The 23,820-nt window shown below is 39.7% G+C and overlaps 2 protein-coding genes and 1 long non-coding RNA gene across 5 annotated transcripts in view; 1 reads left to right on the plus strand and 2 right to left on the minus strand.

Annotated features, from left to right (window-relative positions):
• LOC110057223 (uncharacterized) overlaps nt 1-9,235 on the minus strand; it is a 9,849-nt gene extending 614 nt beyond the window's left edge. Inside the window, exons 1-6 of the mRNA XM_089294814.1 lie at nt 9,083-9,235; nt 5,623-5,665; nt 3,667-3,976; nt 2,691-2,969; nt 2,131-2,270; nt 775-1,015 (exon numbers count right to left, since the gene is read on the minus strand). Of these exons, the coding sequence (XP_089150940.1) occupies nt 775-1,015; nt 2,131-2,270; nt 2,691-2,969; nt 3,667-3,976; nt 5,623-5,643 (991 nt within the window). The 5' untranslated portion in view covers nt 5,644-5,665; nt 9,083-9,235. The remainder of the gene's footprint in view (nt 1-774; nt 1,016-2,130; nt 2,271-2,690; nt 2,970-3,666; nt 3,977-5,622; nt 5,666-9,082) is intronic.
• A 2,180-nt stretch (nt 9,236-11,415) lies between these two features.
• On the minus strand, nt 11,416-17,311 carry LOC110057243 (uncharacterized). 2 transcript variants are annotated; one of them, XM_020763829.2, is made up of 4 exons: nt 17,206-17,311; nt 16,852-17,076; nt 13,453-13,598; nt 11,416-12,353 (listed from the first exon to the last, which is right to left on the minus strand). In XM_020763829.2, the coding sequence occupies exons 2-4, from the start codon at nt 17,016-17,018 to the stop codon at nt 12,130-12,132; spliced, it is 537 nt and encodes a 178-aa protein (XP_020619488.1). In that variant the 5' UTR covers nt 17,019-17,076; nt 17,206-17,311; the 3' UTR covers nt 11,416-12,129. The 2 variants fall into 2 exon arrangements, with proteins under 2 accessions (XP_020619488.1, XP_089150942.1); XM_089294816.1 differs by lacking the exon at nt 17,206-17,311 and having other exon boundaries at nt 16,852-17,124.
• A 119-nt stretch (nt 17,312-17,430) lies between these two features.
• Nucleotides 17,431-20,282, plus strand: LOC149108873 (uncharacterized). 2 transcript variants are annotated; one of them, XR_016208800.1, is made up of 2 exons: nt 17,431-17,583; nt 18,661-20,282. It is a non-coding gene; the product is annotated as an uncharacterized LOC149108873 (long non-coding RNA). The 2 variants fall into 2 exon arrangements; XR_016208801.1 differs by having other exon boundaries at nt 17,450-17,587.
• The last annotated feature ends 3,538 nt before the right edge of the window (nt 20,283-23,820 follow it).

Raw genomic sequence — 23,820 nt, forward strand, 5'->3', positions numbered from 1 at the left:
AAATGTTTTCTTTCCACACTAAAACACAAAGCCGGCGTTTTCATTTCATCCGTTTTGAAGAGCGTTTTCGAAAAGCTCCTGACGGTTTTCGTGACAGATCAGGTAGTGTGGGCGGAAGGCCTGACTGGAGAAATTTCATATGTTGCTGTTGTTATGTTACTATCCTAGCCTGCGAATAGGCTCCCGGTGAGCCTGTCCCGCCCCGGTCGCTTTGTTCATTCTTCTATTTCGCGCTCGCCGCCGAATTTTTTTTCCCGTCTTCTCCGGGAGCCTGTTCGCAGGCTATACTATCCCACCTTGCAAGCTCGTGCACCTTGGAAAGACCGCTTCGTCCTTGAGATCAACTTCAATTTGTCATGAAACTGAAAGCTTTCTTAATTCCTTGTAGTTCTGATATTCTCATTCAAACTATCATCCTCATCTGATACGTACAACGACCATCTACTGCATGGATTGTCAAGACGTGCGCTTTTCCTTTGGAAATTTACTGTAATAATACTGCTCAAATTGCTATGAAATAAGTAGCAACGAAACAAAGTATAGAGCTGAAGACAGTTGCTAGATTTTCAAAATTGCAAAGGCTACTGACTGTCCTATCATAATCTGACCATGCAGCGTTGTTGATAAGGCTAGCCGGTTAACGCGACCGCATTTTATGCTCTGGCATCAGTGATCGCATTAATTTGTTTTAGAAAAATGTTCTGGTAGAAGGCTTCTTTAGAAAGCTCAACAACAACAACAACAACAACAAGTTAGAGAATGTTACCAGCTCACCCGAAATGAAGGTTGTGTTACTCCAGGCCCTAATAGCCGGAGTGTACCAGCGAGCAAACTCCTTTGGATCACCACCATTCTTCAGCCATTTCTCTCTTTTAGGACACGGAATCACTTTAGTTTCTATGGAAATGAGTGACAGGCCAGCTTTTCGAACAGGAGAGTACTTCGATTCAAATGGCTGTTTGAATTCATCCACTGTACGCAGATAACGAGGAAAGTTCGTCTTGTGAAATTCTTCCTGTCAAGTCAAAAATATTGGGAGCAAAATTAAAGGCTGGAAATCGTAAAGCCCTTATCCCTCTCCATTACATCTAACATCGTATAAGCGAACAGCGGTGTAAAGAAATAGATAGATAACAACTAAGACTGCAGATTCTACACATCGCCAGTAAGTTGACAACAGTCAAGCATCTCATACAGTTTTTCTTTTTCTTTTATTTCGGGGGATTTCAATCCATGAAGCGAAACAGGGAGTAAGGATGTATAAAATAGTTACGAGTATTAAAATATTTGCATTTTTCTTTCTTTTCAAAACAACCCCCCGATTTTTCCAGTGCTGCTTCTTGAGCGTTCCGCGAATAAAATCGCTTAGTGTACACAAATGGTACCGACACATCCAAGTGTTCCATTTTCTTTTTCTCAGTTATATTCGAGCCGCAAAGCGTTCAAAACGAGTAAACAAACAAATAAATAAATAAATAATAAATAAGTAGATAAATAAATAAATAAATCACTTTCTTTGAGTGTCTTGAAATTTAGCACTTCTGTGATAATTTTTGGGGGGGACACTGTAAATGAAGAAACAAATATCGTAGGAATAGCTGAAAACTTCTTATAATTAAAATCCCAACTGGTTGGGATACTTGAAAGAATTGAATTCGGGGCCAACGAGCACAAATCCATCTAGAGGCAAAGAGAAAGATTTGAACCCCAGACCTCTGGATTACAAATCCAGCGCACGAGTCTTTCTCGTTCGCTTTAATCGCCGCGACAGCTTTCTCACCTCAGTAACAGAAAAAAGAAAGAAAACCTCCAGGACTAGGATAGCGCTGACACGGCCAACATGCCTATCAAACTATATTGATATCCAAGCCTTAACTGACCCTAGTCAGCCTCCGCCATTTTTGATCCCATCGAAGTTATTAATATTGCATGTTGAAGCGAAATCTTATTGCTTTCCTGTAAGTTGTGTTCCTGAAAGTATATTTAGTTATCTTTAGTAGTTTTACAGTGATTTCCTTCATTTCGCCATGCTCAGAATAAAATGTCATAGCCAAACTCTCGCATGTAAACAAAATCAAAGGTGTGGCTGATTAGGTTCCATTAAACCCCGGGCACAATGATAACTCTTACCTGAGTAATCAAGCCATCAGTTAGTAATCTTTTCCACAGCTCGATCAACTTATGATGCACTGATACTGGCGTGCTTTTTGACGCTCCTGTGTATTGCCCTTCTTTGTCAGTGGCAAGCTGAACAAGAATCATTCGACTCCCTAAGAATTGGGTCGAAAATTTAACAGATAAGAACACCATTCCCGAAATGAGTATTATGAGGAAATTTTCAAGGTAGAAATTTTTCAAGGTGGAAACATCAACTCGGAAAAAAAAATTTTTCCGAGTTGATGTTGATGTTTCTACCTTGAAAAATTTCATTCCCGAAATCTCTGTGCAAAATTGCTAAATGCTATCTGCTGAAATGATCAATATACACAGACTTATCCACTCCAATCCACTCGGCTATCGCCCCGAGGATCCACAACTACTTTGAAAATGTTGTGACGAAGTTCATGATCAATGACAGAACAGACGCATGTAAAACGGACGCCAATTTGTGAAGTAATGTATATGAAAGACGTCTGCTATGCCAGCTGTGCAATAGGATTTGAAACTGTATAAAAGTTACTGCGAACTACCTGGACACAACTCCTTTGTTCTGTTTAGCAGAATTGTTTCCCAGTCCTTCGCTGCTTGTTTTTTAAAAGCCTCAGCCTCCTCCGGTATTGTAATCATGTTGTGGTGTAATGCTCCTGTAATGTCGCATGGATTTCTACTCAAACAGTGACAGGCAGTGGCAGAAAATCCTAAATTGACTGATTGCGAGGGGAGGCACTGCCTGAAGAAGTTTGTTCCACAAGCCGAGACAAACACGTTAGGAAAGTCAGTAAGATAGCTTTTTGGACCTGGTATTAAGCCTGGAAGAGAAATTGGAATTGGAAGTTAGCAATCTCTTAATCTCTTGCAGGAGATGGCATCCACCAGGGACTGCTAATTGCGAGCGCTAGTACTAATGCTTCAGTTGTAAAAACAAAGCTGTAGTGAAAACCCGATTATCGAACTTAGTGCCTCCCGTCAACACGAGCAAGAGGTGGTCTCTCTTTCCTCAGTTGAACACTATAAGTTTACCCACAACCTTCGAACTACGCTATTTTTCAAACCAATTTTCGTTTTCCTTGGAGGTTCCAAAAGTAGATATTCTACTACATGTTGACTCTATGTTGTCAAAAAAATGTAGTCAGGATTGTGAACCAATCACAGCTCGAACCAAAAAACGATTAACAAGAAGGAATACAATATTTGTGGTCCTTCTTGGTTACAGGGGCTACGTCACGGTTTGTGCATCTTGAAAAGTTTAGCCTAAATTTTTCAAATTCGTCGTTTGTAATCCGTGTCAATCTTCTCCATCCTTACCCATCCTTGTTCCTTTATAGTTTATTGTTATCGCCTTGGTATTTTTCTATTTCAATAAACTATTATTTTTAGGTTTCCTGCAATTTAAAGATAGTTTTGTACGAGGTCATAATTGCTCAAAATGCCGTGAGTGAGCTCCTTTAACTGGTAAAAGAGAAAGTGGGTCATGTTAAAATTTATGATTACAATTGACGACCTTACCTTGCAAACGAAGAAACAGAGACTTGAAATCATTGACAGGCTGATCTCCATAAATCACGTGGATAGGCAGGTCGTCTCCATGTAGTTTGCGCAGCTCTTGAACGCATGCGTAAAAGAGAGCCATGGAGTTTTCTCCATCTCCTGAACCGTAGTCAACAATAGTAAATACGGTCCCAGGCCTCACCGGAGCCAATTTAATCGCGTTCAAAACAAGTGGTGTGGTTTCCTGTATCGCCTTATAGCAGCAACGAACGTTTTCTGGGTATTGTCTAGATCCATCTGGAGCCCAAGGGAAAGCACCGTGAAGAATCTGATAGTGAAAAAGAGAGAGTAAACGAGTTGGGAAATTTCAATTCAATGGCCTGTAAATGGGGGTGGCACTTCAGTCTTAAGGGCCCATTAACCGATCTTTTCGAGCCGTTGCTAGGGAAAATTTATTCTCATATAACCTCGTGATTTTTAGTTACTTCAGAGTTATTTCATGTGCTTTAACTTTTTCATGATCAGCAACACTAATGATGACGTCATCAGGCCACGCCCATAGTCATGTGACTAATACCAAAAAAACGCAAAGGCTCCCAGGCAAATTACTTTATCGGGATTTTTTTCATTGATTGATTATTTTAATTTAAATCCTCATTACGCTATGCATAGATTTTGTTTCATTTCTAAAAGGTCAGATCTTGAGACAGTTTCAAAATATTAAAAAGTTCGTAATTTTCTGAAAAAAGCATGATTTTGAAATAAGAATGCATAGCTATGTTTCCAACGTTGGCTTTAATCGAAATCCGTCAAAAAAGGCTGGATTTAAGGAAAAACCGCGTTTCCTTTAGCATTTAAAGAAACCGGAAGTGCGCCCGATATATATTGGAAGTTACCCTATCAGCGCGTGCGCAATTTACACTACCAGCACACTTCGGTAAGATCAAACAAAGCCACACGGAGTTAGTTTTTCTCTTTCTATTGCTCTTGTTTTTCTGTCTTTCTCTTATTTTGTCTTTGCTTGTACTTTTTTTTACTTTGCATTTTGTGAAACACAAGGAAAAACATCGAAAATGTGAGCGAATTTGGAAGTTATTGAGTTATTTTTATTTTCTGCGCTCAGGCTGACGTAAGTAACCGGAAGTGAAATTTCACCTCCTTAGCAACGAGCGCGAGCGCGCGCATAAATCGGTTAATGGGCCCTTAAAGCTGGAAACTTGGCCATGTCTACTCAGGAGGGAGGGGGCGTCTCCAGGAAAAACTCCCAGGGGGAGAATCCCATATAAAAAGGACAGGGATGCTCGTCGTACCTTTTAGGGGTTCATGTAAAAACGCTGTTTTGGTGCCTCCTAGGGTGTTCAGCCTCAAAAGGTCCACAACAGGTCCTTTTGCGGTAAAGCCCTGGCCAAACGGACTCCCAAGTAGATTCAAGTTGAAAACTTGGGTCCACTTGCGACTCCGTTTAGCCAGGCTTTTCGTGCACTTGCGTTGAATCGCGATGACTTGCGCTTTCTTTGGTCGAGATCAAATTTGCACGCAGGTCGGCGCAAGTTTTTCACCGTTTCGCCACTCAACCCAAGTCAACGCAAGTTGAGAGACGTCCATTAACCTAGTCAGACGTCCATACCCTAATCAGAAATACAGGGTATTTCTGACCTGAAATGGCGACTTGCGGGTACTTGCGAGGAAACTTGCGAGTCCGTTTAGCCACCCTGAACGCAACTCTCCACGCAAGTTCAACTTCCGGCTGCTTGCGACTACTTGCGAGTCTGTTTGGCCAGGGCTTAACGTTAAGGGTACTGAACCGAAAAAAAAAATGACAGGAGATAATTTGTTGTTTAGAACTAGTACTTCTTAGGGGTGAAAAACGTTTTAAGCCACGCCAACAAAACAATCTACAGTTACCTCTTCGGGGTTCTTTTCAAAATTTCCGACGAGAACACCCGGAGAAATATTAAGGTACTCATTACTTACAAATTTATCTTCATTTGACATCCTTCCTTGAACAATGGTTCATCTGAAAATGAAAGAAGTAACAAGGCTCGATTAATTAATTAATGGTATCTGAGAAGTAAAACTACAACAGAAATGTAGATAAAGAAAGAGAAGTGAAATGGGCTCATCTTAGGAAGGAAAATTGTTATTCTGAGAATTTTACGTAGCATCAGGAGCTGTAATCGGGGACGGAGACTGTAAGCGCGCGCCTTTGCTAGTATTGGGGTTGTCCCCATGATACGGGACAATAATTTTATTTTTAGAACAAATTGCGCCATCGCCTGCGGCACACGCGCGTACATGCTGCGAGGACTTTTGCGGATGTCGCGCGGGGGAAATGGCGTCCGAAATTCCCGAAATTTTTCATGTTTTTGGCCCACAACTCAACGCGTTTACGTCTGTTGGAATTTTGCTTAAGTATTTTCGTCGTAAGCTGCTCCAGTTTGAGCGAAGTAAGACAGTGTCGAATTTAGGTATGTTCCGCTGTAAGCTTATATATATCGCTGACCAAGTTGTGTTCCGACGGATGCTTCTTTTACCTGAGCTGTACTTTACTCCACTTTAAATTTCACATATATTGAAGATTAACAGCCTTTCCATTACACAGCAAAAAACTAGCTGGATATATTTAGATATAGCAGAGCTTCAGGACTTCATAGTTTCCTAGCTCCTCTTGCCACACGCTTGCGAGGAATTTGTCAATCTATCGCGACCGAAAAGTAAAACAAAATAATTGCTAGTTTGAGTTTCGCTTGAATTGTAAGCAACGCTTGATATTTCATCAAGGCCCAATAACTTTACGTCCGTAGATACTGCTCAGTTTTATTCTTGTAAAAATCTAGTAAATTCTCTGTTGTCGATGAATGAGAGTGCCCGCCGATGCGTGTTTTGTACAGTCAGTAAACATGACAAATTGTACTTCCGCCGTACTTTCGTGTGAAAGCGTACATCGAACTCAAGCAATAACTCTATAGTTTTTAAATATGTTTAAGATTGATAAATGTTTGAGAACATATTAAAAGCTAAGCTGAACATATGTGAATAAAGCAGAAATAATCAGCAAAGTTACGATGACGCTTTCTTTAATCAACTTGGGATGACGATTTCGATTTTGTTGATCGAGTTATCAAAACTCCTTGTCTATTTTCATTTTCGCAGTGTAAAACTCCACTATGCTTATGTTGAAGAAGCACACATGATGTTAGTAGCCTTTTTTGCGTTCGTGAAATTTGTTGCAGCATCTCAGCAGAAAAGATAACGAAAGAAACCTTTGTCAAGATTCGTTGACAATTGAAAACATCGACTCGGACTTGAAAGTGCACGAGCTGCACTATGCAAATGAGCTAATTGCACGCGTCAGACTTTCCTTTCAAAAACTTTTGCAAACTCACCAAACAAGCAGAAACAATAAGAAACCATCAAAACAGGTTTTGGTTATGATTAATCATTGTCTGAGAAACTCACAAATTAACTCGATACCAGAGTAGAGAGTTTTCTTGCTACTTCTTAAGTCAGAACAAACGCAAAAACATACGCGTAAGCTTACAACTAGCGTGAGCAGATCTTATTATTCATTGCTAGCGCGAGATTGAAGTCTTGTTTTCGACCCTGAAAAACCCACCTTTTCCGTTAGCTCAGAGCATAAAACTACATATAAGCGCCCTGGTTCGTATTCCCTGCCTTATTCCCTGCCATCGCTGTGAAAAATACGCAAGAGAATCTCTCAACTCTCACCATTAGATCACGCAACGTGACAACATCCACGCGAGAGCCCCCGACATGTGCGTGAATCCGCGCGGATATATGACGTCAGGATGGCGCAATTTGTTCTAAAAATAGAAAAATTGTCCCATATCATAGATGCGCGCGAATCCCGAGACTTACGGTCTCCGTCCCCGATTATGGCTCCTGGTAGCACGAGTATGGCGGGCTTCAAAAGAAAACAGTAATGATGTGGATAATAATTGACCACCTGACAGGCGCACCCAACGGATCGTTTTGGTAAATTATCTGTTCGGGAGGCCTTTAATCCCCTCTAATTTTCTTACGAACTTTCGTGATATGAGAAATTTAATGTCTGTTGTTTTCGGATTGTTAAAAATGTCGTTTTGGGAACCGAAAAAAGTTAAGCTATCACTTTCGGAAAGGCGATAAGACCTAAGGTTTTCGGGAAATGGACAAAAAAGCCCTGATAAATTCGAGAATACTCAAGTTCCCGTAGAATAACCGAGCAAATAATTTTTTTTTAGCGCAACCTAAAACTAACCTACAGAGCTTTTAAAAAAGTACTTCAGATAGCCTAAAACAGCGTTTAAAAGCATTTCAGAGAAAACGGTCGTTAGGTGCCCCTGACCTGATCGAGACTGCTTAACCCAAGAATTTCTTCTCATTTTATCTACAGAGGAGAAAATACTGAATTCTCTCACCCCAGTTGGTGTAATCATCATTATTGTTGCTTTCTTGGGTGACTTGTGTCAATCTAATAAGTTTGTATAAAACGACTGCATCTGTCTTGTTCTTGTTCCACAGAAGGTTAGCATGCATGCCGCTATTCAGGTGAGCTAATTTACTGTTAATTGGAAATTCAGAGTAGCGGCAAAAAACCGAGGGAGTAACTAAAGCTTCTCAGTGTTTGCGTATCGACGACACTACATGATGCAATTATGTTTGCAGAAGCATAATTATAGCAGTAATTATGCACTTACATTAATTTTAATTATGCAATGATTGAATTGAAGTTTAATCATACATTCTGATTTCATTGTTTATTAAAGTTTTGGAGATAAGGACTTTGAAATTTCGAGTCTTGATCTGCTCATTCTCATCTACTCTCGTCAATGGACGGTCTGTAACATTTACAGACTGCAGCTTGAAACTCTTAACGTAAGGTTTTGTATAGTTTAGGGTAAGTAAACTTGAAAATTAGGATCGAGCGGTCCGGGTTCAATTCCTGTCCGGTTCTCAGGCAAGACACTTTATTCTCACAATGCGTCTCTCCAACCAGTTGTACAATGTGTACCGGCGAATTTTATGCTGGATGTAATCCTGCGATGGACTAGCATCCCATCCAGAGAGGGAGTAGAAGTATTCCTAGTCGCTTTATGCTACAGAAACCGGGATAAGCTCCGCCTGATGGAACACTTCGGTCGTATGCAGGCTAAACCTCTTATAAGAGGTAAAGTCTGCATACGACCGAAGGGTATATATATGATTAGCACTACGGACTAGATTTAGGTTTTAGGGTTAGCATTAGGGTCAGGTTGAAGGGTTACCATTGCAGTAAGGTTAGCCCAGGGTTTCGATTATCTTGCTTTTTGTTAGGGCTGCAGTCTGCCCTCTACAAATGTCAGAAACCGATCGTCCAGCGGCACAATTATAATCAGCTCTTTCTATTTTTTAAAGATGACAAGTAACGACTTCTCAAGAACCAATCGCTTACCTCAAAGTCGCCTCTGTCGTTTCCTGAGTGAAATTTAAATTCCCTTAGAGGTTTTCGCTCCCCGGATGACGATTAGATTGCGCCAAACTATTGCTCCTTGTTCTGAGAAAACTTAATGAAACGTAAGATCGCCATGTTCGCGTGACACGGGCGTAATTTATGCTAGAATAACGTCAAGCACGAACGCTCTTTAATGGCCATTTATCTCCGGCGGAAATTATGCTGAGATAATAGAGAGTTTTTGAGCAGAACTTAAGGATCATACAATTAAAGTTATAAAAAATACAAATGGGGCCGATTTACTCCACTTCTGGTCTTTCCTGTCATTTGGACGGGGTTCTTTGTGTCCCTACCCTGCCCCCTCTATACATCTCGAAAAGAATTAACTAAATGGTAACAAAACTTAATTGGCATGTAGAAGCTTCTAAACGTGTTTACTTTATAGTTCTTTAGCTGTAGTTACGTGCCAGTCATGACGTCATATCATGCCTAAACGACGTCACATTTCCAAAATTCCGCCATCTTGGATCTACCATCATGGAATTCTAACTTTTCTTTCTAGAAAATATCAGAACAGCCCCAGCATTAATTTAAAAAAAAAAATAGAAAAAAACAAACAAAACGAAACAAAACAAAACAAAACAAAAACAAAAACAAAACAAACTATAAAAATACAAGAATGAAAAAAGATTTTGGTTTAAAATTTCTATAAATTTAAAATCGAAAATCTTGCTTAATCGGGTATTCAGTTTCGTTTTAGAGAGACACCAAACTGTTCCTCGATAAATGTTAGGAAAAGGTACAAAGTTTGACCACCACAGCTTGAATATTGTTCAGGAGCACTTTGCGCCGCTCTTCACCCCGCCCCCCGCCCCACTCCCTAGGATATATAGGGTTAAAGTGTCTGTGATTTTCATCCCTGACCTGGTGAGTCTGCCAAACGTGCCGTCATTTTAGTAGTTGATTTTTTTAGTGCTTGACTGAGAGGCACTTATTTACTTTCCCGGCTTTGTATCTTAATCCTACCTTCTTTATGCTTTCTTTTATACCTTCTTTATTCACAGCAGTGGATCCGAGAGGTGGATAAGACGAATTTACCTCAAGAACTAATTTCCCAAGAGCTTTTAGTTGTGAAATAGACATGAAAGTGCAATAATGTTTCATTAATGACTATTAATGCACTTCATTACAGTGGGTAATCCCTGACATTTTAAGTACAGACTAAAACGTCAGAACCGCCTCAAGCTTGTCCGGCATATAATTAATAAACAATACGTTTACCTTACTGGTACACCCGAGGGAGTCCACATATGCAAAACGCTCACCTTGCATTTGTGCGGAATCAGTAAATAGTACAACTTAATAGAACCGCTCACTGGATTTCATTCGAATGGTCACAAACTGGGGATTTCGGCATCACTGACTAAACACTGTAACTGAACGAAAGAGTTAAGGATTATTCCAGCTGAAAGGCATTTACCGAGAGAACTGGAAGGGAATTATGTACTGTATGGATACAGTACGAACATTGAAATACTGAAATACGGAATTAACAAAGAGCTTTCTCCAGAGCTGATGTTCAATGATAGTCTTGTTTTTTTTTTCTTTTTTAAGCCTTTTCAGCCCCGAATTCAAGACCTTTTGTCAGTTGATGATTTGGCGGTACATCAAAACACAATCATTTCTTGTTGATGTTCTTTTTTTTTTTTTCTGATGAGTTGTTATTATAACGAGAAATAAGATTTTAAACACGCCTGGGAATTTAATGGCCTAAAGCAGCGTCCACACTACGCCGGAGAACTTTACTTCTATGGTTAGGCCTACCGTCCACACTAATCCGGCACGAAAACGGAGCTTCTCGAAAACGCTCTTCAAGCCGGAGGAATTTGAAAATGCCGGCCTTTCGCTTTCGTGTGGACGGAAAACATTTTGAAAACGGAACTTTTGAAAAACGTCACGATAATCATGTGATTTCCCTGATCGAGGTTTCCTCATACACAAATCCAAAATAACCCGTGATTGTTACGTTTTTAAATTCCTCCGGCGGAATGTAGACGGAAAACATGTGATGCGTTTTCAGAGTGAAACATCCGTTTTCAGATTCGTCCATCGTAGTGTGGACGAAAGCGAAGAAAGCGCCTCAACATAGCGTGAGGCGGCTTACTAAGAAAGAGAGAAAAAGATCAGGTATAAAAAGACCGCGGCATTTTTGTTCTTAATTAACAATTATATGGCTTAGCACAAAAAGCCGAAACATCAGTTCCAATCATTACAAGGGGAATATTTGCGGGATTTTTGTCTATGTTCGGGCTTTTGAAATCACGAAATCAAAATAATAATAAGCCTTTTGTTTTAATGTAAACTATATTGCTTCATATGTTGAATACTTCCTAGAAAATACCATGAATAAAAATAACTGATATTTTTGGCGTATGACTGTCATTGTTTGAAAATGTAAACTTGGTATGTTCAGATTGCATAGCTTGTGTGTTTTTATAGCATCTCTATGAACTATTTACATGAAAGGAATCACAGTTTTCATCCATTTAAAATACTCATGTCGGAGTTAATCTTCTTTTTATACAAATATTACAAGCGGCTACAATGTTAATCCAAGTTACTAAGGCCTTCTATAAAAATCTCTTGTTCTAGGCTGATTCTAAGCATATTTCGTCGAAATTCAGTAATCCCTCAGCAGTCGATTTTTTTTCTCCAAAGAAAAGAGCTTTCCACCTCGTTAAAAAATAAACATAATTATCTAGAACATTCTCCACATATAACTGAAAGTTCCAAACTTGCGATACACAAACAAACGGATTCCGAACTTGTGGAGAAGCAAAGACTGTCTTGTATGTAGTGTTTCCATCTTAACGGCCTCCTTGGCAACACTCTCGTGCAACGACACATCCCCATGATATCAGTCTCTCAACGTTTTTATCTTCCAACCCCATGCGTGTGGCCCAGTTCATGCAGCGGACACCAAATTCCAAGTCAGAGCCAGTTGAACTCACTTTTGTCTGCAAACCGAAGTAGTCAGAACGTATGAGCTAAGTCTGCATGGCTACCGCGTTTCTGAGTCTTCTCTGAAAGTCCTGATACAGGATGTTACCGCCCTCTGGGACTCTGTAGAGGAACATGTCCATCGTCATGAGACAGAGAGCTTTGCCGTTCATTTGGAATCTGTCTGGTCGGACGCTCCCAAGATTGAAGGCCTCGGACGTCCACTGGAGCCACCGAGTGACATCCTCTCGACTCCATCGCCTTGGATCAGCTGCGTAAGTAAAGAGATGCACCTTCTTAATACATGAATACATACAAATTGTAATTTTAAAACGTCAAAGCGTTTCATAAAGCTGTTCAGTTCAAAATTAATAATCAAAATCAAAAGCTGTTCTTTGAAAAACAGTTGATGTAATGTTGTTACCCACACTGTAAGATAAAGGATATTTGACTAATTTTCATGATCAAAACAAATTGCGGTAAAAATAACTGAAAATGACCAGCTTATATATTTTTTGTTAACAAGTTTACTGCCCTTATGAATTATTTACTTAGTTTATTCTTGTCAAGATAGAAAACCGGCTGAAAACTGCTTTATCTTTTAAGTACGCTGTGAGCTTTTTTTTTTTGATCTTTTATTTCCCCTGCAATCATTACAAATTTAATTTCGCACAGATTACTGGCTCAGAAAACTTAAGACTGTTTTTGGCTCGAAACCAGCGAAACGTTACCGTTTTTGTTTGTTTGTTTTTTCAACGCCTTGTCTTTAACGAAAAATGAATCATTACTTCATGTTGTTTTCATTTTCACATTCTTTAAACTTTGTTTACTAAAAGTCCTCAATTTAGAAACTACGTCAATTTAGGGCGAACAATGATCTCAATGAACTTATTTAGTTTACCTTGAAACATAAATCTATTTGGACAAGAAATGGCTACACTGGGAAATTCGTGAAACTTCTGAGTTCAAAGTCTGCTTTCGTCTCGCTCACGTTTCATTAATGAACTTTGTAATCTAGAAAATAGGAATATTCGTCAAAAGGTTTTTACATGCCAATACGGTAAAATCAGCTTACTCGAAATGTCGAGCCTTTCCTCTGAGTTTATTGTATTCCGGTTTTAGAACATATATCTCTCAAAAAGATTGTTCTTTAGTAGTTCGTGTAAAACTAAGGGAACAGAATGTAGGCTCGATTATTGAATTCATTTAACTTGCTAATTTTTAAGTAAAGCAAGTGATCTGTATTAGTGGGTAGATAATAAATTTAAAATCAGTTGTCTCATTCTAGAATCGCATTTTGATACTTGAAACTTTCATCCAACGAGGACATCCTAGCGATGCAGCACTGAACTGTCGAATAATCGACATACCTTCACTCAACGGTTCCTCTTGGTAGCCACCTTCGAACTTTTCTTGTTTCACTCTGGCCACACTTGGCTGCATTTTGTCGATGAAGCGAGCGTGTTGAAAGACACTCGGTCTTAGAGGAACAGGGTAGGCAAGAGCTGGGTCTAACCTGGGAAAAACACAAGCCATCAATGCGTTCACAACAGATCGAATTCCTAACTGAAAATAAACTAAAGCCGCCTGACCACGTATATGAGCGGATAGCGTGATACAGAGCTTATAAACTCTTTGATGTAACCGGAAATGTTCAATGACTAATTTCCTGTGCAGCGTTGTTTGTATTCTCCGCACGATTCGGGCCTATAAATATTTCGGAAGTCACGGCTTCTTTTGGAGTTCATCCATGAAATAGCAGACAAAAAGGCGGCTTCCGAAAAGAGGTTAACAACCATTTAAAAAAATCTCTATATTTCGGTCGAAGCAGATGTTTGACCCGGCAGGGCAGTGCCCGTTTGTTTGTGGTTTTTCCAAAGTCAGTTGCCAATGAACACATAGTGAAATAAACGCCCACACAAAAATACAAATGATGAAATTTCTGGAATTAAAGCTCGACAGCGGGGAAACGATATTATTTATAAATAGTTAGGTTGGGCCATCAACGATCTCGGAATTCCGGTATAACCCAAAACGGACGGAACTAACCGTTTATATTTTTAGCTTAGCTTATAAATTTGGTAAATAACTCTACCTGGATGAGGAAAACATTCTGAACAGAGGTGAACTGAACAATGTCTGCTCCAAGCAGAAGTAGTCCACTGTGACTGATTCAAGTTTGGCAACCTACGGTTTATTTTCGAGTTATGAAAAAAAGATGTCTTTAAAGCTCGTTTCAACTGATATACGTCACGTATTTAATACGTCTCTGACGTAAAAACCCCTTATAAAGAGAAGAGGGTCATTAAAAATCCACTCTCGAGGAAATAATTCATATTAGCATTTCTAGGAAACGGACCAAAACAAAATACGGCGACAGGGAGAATATTCAGCGTCAAATGGCAACAGTCAGTTCCAAAAAAGCGAAAATTCTCTCAACCAGCTCAAGCGCAGCGTGGCCAACTTTCCAAAAATCGTGACTTGGCAAATTTCCGAGCAGGGTTTCAGACCGTAATTAGGCTCTCTTTTGCAAGTTTCGCGCCTTGAACAAACAATGAGCTCGAGGCTTTAATCATGCCTAAAATCTTGAAGACGTGATGAAATGTGGAGGCCGAACAGGAAGATTAAGGTTATAATAAATTAGCGAAAACAAAAGCTCCTTCCATTGTGGTTAGAGTTACGTAAAGCTGGATCGAAACTATAAAAAATACGTGCTTAAGGACCGCAAACTTGCCATGAAGGCATAAATGAGATAAGCTTCCAAATTTGGCCTGACCTCAGCATTCAGTGATTTCTTTCGAAAGCATTTGCGTGTTGGAAGCGAAAAGAAAGACAAAAGAATTATTACGTAAGCCGTTGTGCTAACTGGAAAAAAAGTACTGGCGTTTGCAAATGTCCCTCAGTATTTTCCCAAGCCTTAGGCAAAAAGAAATATCGCATTGCGTATAGAAGAAACAAGAACAAAATACATGTGAAAATAAGAAGCATTTTTTTTTGCTCCACATTTTTCGTTGACGCAAAACTGACAAAAGCAATTTTGAATCTCTGAATGATATATTGTTTTGCTCTTCTGAAGATAGTAATGACGCGAAAACAAGTCGTATTGCGGTGAAAGAAAGAGGAATAAAGCGAAGCAGCGACGTTTGAATTGATTTTCCACAAATTCAAAGCTTTTTGAAGCCTTAATTTTTATATGAAAGAATTTCTACGATACCGTAAGTGGCCTCAAGTGTTTTCCGGTGTTCTCAGCTTAAAACAGTGAGAGTTCCATCTTTATAATTAGGCTTGCCCCACTTCGAAGTCATATTGCTAATTTCTGTCAAGAAAACTACACAAGAGTTGATAGATAACATGTTGTTTTCGAACTTCGGAGACCAGACCTGACCAAACCCATGTCTGCATTGTGCATTCCGCAAATTCCTCATACAACCCTTCACTTTCGCGTTGTAACTCACCAGTTTGTACCGATAATTAGGGTTCTTTACAAAGATAAAATAAAACAGAAATGAATTTTCTTACACTGCCATCTTTCAGAGCAAGCATTTTTTGAAGGCTTGATCAGAAAGGAATAACATTCATAATTATTCATGCGCGTTTAAACAGAAATAAGGATTCCCCTTTGAGGGTCTCACTAAAATCCGGAAAGCTAAACCACAAAAAAATCCAATATTCCAATTGAAGGGACTTTTACGCATTTCCAAACAGGAAATTCAAAGAGCTTCCTCTTTACTCGGCAAAGTTTAAAGAATTTATACAAATTTTCCCTTGGTGTATTGCAGCTTCTTTTTACTTGTAAACAGGCACCCAAAGAAAAAATTAACTGTACCATTCTCCAAAACTAAACGTTATGATTTCATTCAAACGCCGTATAAATTTCGATTTCATCCTCGGAGATTCTACATTACAAAAACGACAGAGGGACATTTTAGGCCATACAAAAAGTTATTTCTCTGTTGTTTTATATTGGATTGATTCTTAAAATGGAAGGAGAACAAACAAGATATTCCACCGACAACATTTGCTGAACAAAAGGGCGATAATTATTACTGCCGAAGGCGTCTCCAGATAATTCCAATCACCTTATATACCGCATCATTATAAACTGAGAGCAACGAGTGTTTGCCAGATTATTCACAACGCCAGCTTTACAATTTTAAGAAGATATCAATTCTATTGGTTTTACCTTGTTTGCGAAAGCCGATTGCCGAGCTAAGTACTCGTAAGTTAAAATAAGTCATTTCAATTCAAAACGAACAGCTGAATAAAATAAAGGGTGTAAAAACTTAGCTTACCTTTGTTTTGGTTTGCGCACGGAATATTCACCGAAGTCAACCGTGAAATCAAATGTAAGCGTCGATGCTGATGAATATTTCAAAATTGTCTGAATAGTTTCCTTCGCTTTGCCAAGAGATAACGAGAATTTAAATCGTGCGCGGGATACCTAAAGAGATCGTTTTGTTTCTGTAGCGCGATCTAGCGCTAGGCCTTCCTTCCTAGTCTAATGACGATACCAGAGGAAACAGCTAAGGGTGGTTAGCAGCAGTTATCGAAAGCGCAAAGACAGCATCAGAGCGGAAGCACCGGTCTGACATGTGGGTTAAATTTGGCTGGAAAGACGACACGACGACAATTATTTTTTTCCTGACTTGCTTTAACAGTTTCAGATGATTTCAAGACCAGGCGCACGTTTACTATTGGAAATGTAGTTCATAAAAAGCCCCTTAAGATCACGAAGTGGTGGTAGAAATTTAACAGCAAAAGACACTTACCTTGAGTTCGACTTGCTGTGATCGCTTGCATCGATTTGATACGGGTACATTTCTGGTCTCGGGCTGTAAGGCCAAACACGGGGTTCGTGAGTCAGTGGTAGACCGTCCAGTCGAGGCCGTTTGTCTGCGCAGTTTAAACTCGGCTGATGTTCTAACGTAGAATACATGCTACCGGCTTTCTACGCCTTCTACCTCTTGATATTTCCGCTCTACGCCCACGAAAAGCTGAAACCACAAGAAACAAATGAAACAGGACAGGAGTTAGCACGGCTATTGTGGAGTGCACAGATCACACAGTGACCCCTTCACTGTAAACCGGAAATTACGCGGCGGGTAAATTGTCGAAATTGTCACCTGGGTGAAACTGAAAAGTCGACACCGCGAGCTCGTTTTGGGATGAGAAAAAAACCAACGGCATGAACGTCTCGTCTAGGTTCAAAAGCGTTGCAAGCGGTCTGCCTGACTGTTTCACAACCGTTTGTTGATCAAAAATGCCTGCACGTGACAGCGTATCACCGCAAGCTTGCGGAAACTAACCGGAAACGGAATGGTGACGTTATCTGTTATTGGCGGCCGGAAATGAAGACAAAGAAGATCACTCGACATTGCGGCGTGGTTTCAGGTTCTGTTGACAAAGAACACAAAAGGCGCTTTCAAAGCAGCAAACAATTCTGTTTCAAGATGACAGAAGTGGAGCCGATGTTCCTTCTTTTTATAAACTTTGTAAATACGGTAGGTATGTTAAACTCGGTTAATCACAATGTTATCTCTGGAAATTACTCGTTTCCGGCGTGTGACAATGGCGACCAATGACAATGCCTTGCGGTTTCGAACCGGAAATACTTTCCGCGTATGGCTTTATCCTGAGAGACTGATTATTTTGCAAATGCGTCTTACAGTTTTCTCGTAATCTCTAGGAAAATCGATCTTTTAATCTGGACTGACAAATATTAAAATGATCTAAGATGACGATTCGCGCGCGCAAACCATTCGTTTAGCGCGGACCCACTTTCTCCAGTTGAATGCAAATTTGTTTTTTAATACTCGCATTTAATTCTGTCGAGATCAATTTAAAGCTTGAGTAATCAAAATAAGAATATCTTTTGCAATGGGTTGATAGTATCAATATTAATGACAAAGGCTTCAATTAGGCTTAGGAATTGAGATAGCTCAACTTTCGACCAGCCGCGTAACGCCGGCACTCGAGATTTCATCTTAAAAAGCCACTCGAGACTTATGTTTGGCCTTTCCTGTTACTTTCCAACGCGGTTTTCCAGTACTCCTGGATCGAAAACAACTCTTCGAACTCCAAACCTCCAAGCGACACCCAAACCTTCAAAAATATTCAATTCCATCAAGACGAAATATTCGTCCTTAATTTGAAGGCTGTTTACATAGTGTTTCAGTGTCTAACATTACCCAAATATTTGCCAAAACATGCTTGTCGGATACGTACACACAATTAATTTACTCCACTCCCCAGAACTGAGGCAGATACTGATATCATGAAAGATACCGGCTTTGTATGCAACAACGCAATATTTTGACTCAGACAAAACAAGACTTTATATGTAGGATTCTCGTTGGAACAAAGATCGAGATCGAGGCTGGAGGAAGAAGAACTTAAAAGAAACTTTCTCGTGACAATTTTTACTTTTTCGTTCGCACATATTAACCCGTTCTACCACATTCAGGGCCAATTTAATATAACAACTTTGATTCTCAAAAGAAATTATTTTGAATTGTTAACAAGTGGTTACGAGTGACCGTTCTAGCTTGTTCTTTTGATCTTTGTTTGTTATTTTTCAGAAAGAGAAGCTTCATCCGAGCATGGCAGCTAGGGCTGAAAGGTGTGTTTCATCAAACATCTGAAGTGCACTACACTCCCCCGGAACTGACAACTCAGCTCCAGACAAGCGAAAACCTACACCTTGTTTATTGCTTTCTAGCGATAACTAGAAAATCGTTTATCTCTCCAAAAAGGATAGGAGTTCCGTCATGACTATACTTTGGTCATTTGTAACTTATACGGACCTTATTAAAACAGTACAGTACTCTGCAATTTTTTGTTTGTTTTTTTCACCTAGAATTGACTTCTCCCCAAGGAAGTACACCTTCAACGCTTGTATTTTAAAAGCTACAGGTATTTGCACACTAAGAAGTTATGAAATGTTCAGCGTGATTTCAAGTGCAAGGCCCCTCACCGACTCGTCTCTCGGGGCTTCGCCTTTGTCAGTGCCGAGCGCGTGAGAGCCTGCTCGCAGGCAACCACAGAACAGTTTAAGAAAATTTCCATACAGTGCAAAACCGCAACGGAAACTATAAATGCAGAGCGGAATTCACGCATCAAAAATAAGCGCCCTGGGAGGTAATTTATTCTCTTTAATCTTGTCTATACCAACTGTAAACCTCTTACAACCATCTACAACTTCGAGAATGATCATATCGCATTTGAAATGGCATCCACAGGTATTAGAGAATCGAACAGATCATAAAAACTCAGCACCCGGTAAGGGTGAGCGCTAATTCGACTTACGAAAGTACTCTTGAACCTCCAGCTGATCTTAAAGCCTGTCGTGCTTGTGATAGGGTCGTACAAATACTTCTGCATGGGTTTGGTCTCAGCCAAGCAGGATGTAAACTTTTCGGAATTCTAACGGGGATTTTCGGCTTATACTCTGACGTAGAGTACAGCAGTTATCTTGAGACGAAATTTTAGCAGGTGAACTAGACTTTCGCAATTTACCATGAAGAAAACGGGTTAAGCCAAAGGGATACATGTACGTGAAGCGAAGATCTGACTGGCGAAAAGGTCTGGAATCGGGTGTGACTAACACTCAATGCAGTGCAGTGTTTGTCAAATTTCATCCAAGGCTCGTAAAAATAGCGTTTGGTGGTCTTGCTGGGATGCTCTTGAAAATGCCGGATGTCGCATAGTCTCATTCTATTCTTGGCTTCAGGAGCACTGACCCCCTGTTGGATTTCTCAAGCGTAAAATCACCCCATCCGCATGCACACTAGGGCTGAATGAAAGACTGAAACATGGCGTGCAAGTTTATTTGTCTGGGCTGAACAGAAACAGACCCGCCTAGCTTACAACTCATATGGGCGTCCACGTTTATGACGTTGCACGCCTTTTCATGGTGTCTGGTGTCTGGTCGTAGAACTTTTACGACTTTCACGGTCAACAGTAACACAAGTAAATCAATCTCGGCTGGTGTTGAGTAAATTGTATGGTAGATTGTTGATGGAGACGTGCGAGATAGCTCATAGGGAATGACTGAAAAACCATATCCAAGAAAAAACTGATTTGAGTTAGAAATAGATCGACAGAGATAGAGAGGAGATAGACTACCAGTAGTCGGTTTTTGTTCCTGAAATCCTCCGTGTGCGGGAATGATTTATAAGATTATGCAAATTAGAGAAAGAAACGAAGAGAGAATGGGGCACGATCTAAAACGCTAGGAAACGAAAGTTAACCCGTCGCGCACAAGAGAAAGAAAGAGACTACTTATTACAGTCTAGATTTAATAGTGAGGTTCAAATGCATAATATGAAAGTGCCAATTCCGACGTTAGTTTTTTCCTTCCTGTCTTCTTGTTTGTACAGGAAGGAAACCGTTTTGCGAAGAAGGAACCCAGGATGGAAAATTAATGTATCCAGGCAGACTAATGAAACAGAGAAAGACAAGAAAGGAAAAAAAATGCTCGTTTCGATGGAATTGATGAGCTGAGATAAAAGTTCAATATATGAAACCTTCGTACGAGGTTCAAAAGAGAGACTAATTCAATTAAATGGCTTCACCATTTATTTCAGTCAACAATTTATCTTGCCAGGGTTTCGGAACAGAAAAATTTGTAGTTCCGTCAGACAGAAAAATTGAAACCCCCCCGTTGAAGCATACACGTAGTCGTGTCGTGAGATCGGAGAGCGAGACGTCTTCACACTGCCCCTTATTTCTCACCAGTGTTTCTTGTAACAGGCAAAACTGCAGATCAATTTCTCCTGCAGTCGTTAGTTTCTGGGTTTACCAGCTTAAGCTGTACTTCCAAACCAATTACAGTATCAAGTGAAGTCATCTGATATAGGTTTTTCACTATATATTTTTATTTCATTATTAATATTATTATTATTTTTTCTTTTTTTTTTTTCTTTTTTCTTTTTTTGCGCTTTATCCTGGTCAGTCGATGTAGCTTATAACTCGGCAGCCTCTCATGCATGCGTAATCCGGCGTTTTGATCAAACTACGTTTTCTTTGTCTGTTGCGTAACGACAGGTGAAAAAAGCCAAGCACTAACATTTGACTGTAATCAGCGAGATGCATATTTTAAACCTGAAGCCCGGCTGGTCTGGCCAGCCGAAATGTTGTTTTAAACATACTACGTTGTGTTAGCCTTGCAGTAGTCTCAGTTGACTTACCATCGTTTTATACTTTTCAAGGTTGGCTGATTACAATGTAGATTTCCTGTGAGATCCAAAGTTCAATCAAGCAGGATCTTCGTTCACGGCTTTGCAATTTAGACATTTTAAAAGATCTCTTTTCTTGGCCGGGTAGCTGATACCGCTAAGCTGATGTGTGACAGGAGAAAGCACCAGCCGTATGACTTCACACTGGAGATGACTAATCAACATTCAGTTTTTATTTAGCATTGATTTGCCGAGTCGAGCAATGAGAGTTAAAAATAAAAAATCACTAAATATAGCTACAGGCTGGGATATGTATATATCAGATGTTTTGGTGTGTAATATCGCTGTATATTTTTACGAGTTGTGCTGCATTTTGACAAGCTCGTAGGGCGAGTCAAAGTACAAACAACGCGTAAAAATATAAAGCGATACTACATACCAAAATATCTAATAAAAGATTTATTATCCAACTGCTGTAGTCAATAAATTTATCAGTGAAAGAGGGAGAGTGTGACAGTTTTGCGTGCGCGCGCCGATCTGTACGGCAAACAGGTTTGCTACTGTACAAATAACTGTACAATATCGCTGTATATTTGTACTGTTATTTGGACGGTATTCGCTACAGTTGGATAACAATGTCTTTTATACCATGCCATGAAAAATACAGCCGTTGTATACTTGACGGTATTACATCCAACCTTCCCATCATGCGCCGCGCGTATGTCGCACTGACTGTGTTGGCCACTGTACTGTTTTCTATGGCATGGTATTTAATAGCTATGCAAAGCTCTCTCGTGGTATACCATGGAATAACCCACTTGTAAATAAGCCTCGTGTCTATACCGAGAAAATACAAGTTTATGTATACTGACAGACAGACTAACAGACAAATTAATATAAGGTCCAATTCAAGTTACCATTTATAATGCAAATTGCAGTATCGCGTAGAAATATCAGTCTTCAAGCAGATTTCAAATCGAGACGGAGATGGAGACAGCTTGTGCGTCGTTCCATTTGATTTCAGGATGTTACGACAAATGTAATACAAGCAAGTTTTGTATTCAAAGCTGAGTAATTTTTATGTCTGTTTCTTTAATACTAGCTAGGAAAGTAAAGTAAAGTAAAGTGTCGAGTCAGCCCATGGTTATCGCAGTTCGACTCAGTCATATATACATATACTGCCCAGCTTGAGAACCCAATACTATAAATCAGTACTTGAACGTCAAACTAACGTCATGTCTAGCCACTTTCAGGGAATTAGTAAGAAGTTTCTAATTTGAATTCTTCTGTATTTTTTTGGTCAAAAACAGTAAAATAACAGCTGGACGCGTTTTTGAGACTGAACTGGCACGCAGTAACGAATATTTCGACGGATTACAACTTGTCAACCAATAGGGAGAATGAAATTTCATCTAGCTGACTTTGCTACTCTAAGTCTTCAGACACTTAAAACTGGGTTACTAGTCAAATGAGAGCTAATAAAAAAAAAGTTCCCGCCCGTATTCGTGAATCCCAGTCCTACCACTGGTAAATCGTAGAATATTTGCCAAGTTTTGTACTCGCTGGACGCAAATGATGATTTTTTCTAGTTTCAATCGCCTTCTCTTTGGAATAGGCTGCTCGTAAGATGCCGGATCGCGTGGTTTCGTTCGAATAACAGAAGGAAAACATCAAGGCAAAGAGAACTGCAGGAACGAGTATGTCTTTCTAGAAAGACGTTCCACAGGAGGTAAGTGAGGCCATGTATTACATGTGATAATCTCCCTTTGGCCGTTCCTGCTTCATATTCAAACATGAATTTTCTGTTCTGTTTTGTGGTTTCACCTTACAATATTAACAAGCAGAGTTTGCATCGGAGGAGAAATTGAGACGGAAGAAAGTTGGGAAAAAAAAATTATGCTTAGTAAATCTATACCGTATACTGCAAGAACCAACCTTAAAATTACTCGAGATCGTCTTCTCGTGCAGCCGTTGTCTTTCTGTGTTTTCATTAGCTGAGAATCCAGTGAAGCTGAGATTAATTTATATCGGAAATGTGACCATGCGCACACGAACAGTGGGTCCCGGTTACCATGGCAACGTACGGAGTGCTGCTCAACCAGCACGTACTGACAAATTGAGGGTTTCTAAAAACAAACCACTCTTGGACTGTTACAAGTACAACTATAAGATCTCAAGCGGCTCACCGGACCCAATGTTTGCTATTGTTTCTATTTAGGGAGAATCTTTCTTTCAGTTTTTTTCATTATCACTGACGCGTGTAAACGGTGACTAGATGACGTACAACGAGAGGTTAAGGATTGACGTACACAGGAAATCGCAACAATGAAACGCTTGCCGTTTCTTGTTTAGTCGTTTGTATATTAAAGTGAGAATATTTGTATTTTCTGTGAATAAGACAATCGCTTATTTTTGCAATTTTTGTGCTGGATTGATTTAAGGATTAGGGGAAAACAAAAAGAAAATCAGAGATACTTTTTTTTCACTTTGCTGTTTGTCGTAAACGTTATTCTTAAACCTCTCAGTTCTTTGCTAAATTAAAGATCCATAAAAATAGATCTT

This window comes from Orbicella faveolata, unplaced genomic scaffold (genome assembly GCF_042242905.1).
Source record: "Orbicella faveolata isolate gen_17 unplaced genomic scaffold, um_ofav_v1 contig_25, whole genome shotgun sequence".
In the NCBI taxonomy this organism is placed as follows: domain Eukaryota; kingdom Metazoa; phylum Cnidaria; class Anthozoa; order Scleractinia; family Merulinidae; genus Orbicella; species Orbicella faveolata.

Excerpts from the sequence above, each read along its gene's own strand:
- LOC110057243 (XM_020763829.2), bottom strand. The coding sequence starts at position 17,018 with ATGTATTCTACGTTAGAACATCAGCCGAGTTTAAACTGCGCAGACAAA. Across the intron at positions 13,599-16,851 it reads CACAGCAAGTCGAACTCAAG|GTTAGACCCAGCTCTTGCCT; the intron begins GTAAGTGTCTTT and ends TGTTTTTCCCAG. Across the intron at positions 12,354-13,452 it reads AGAGGAACCGTTGAGTGAAG|CTGATCCAAGGCGATGGAGT; the intron begins GTATGTCGATTA and ends TTACTTACGCAG.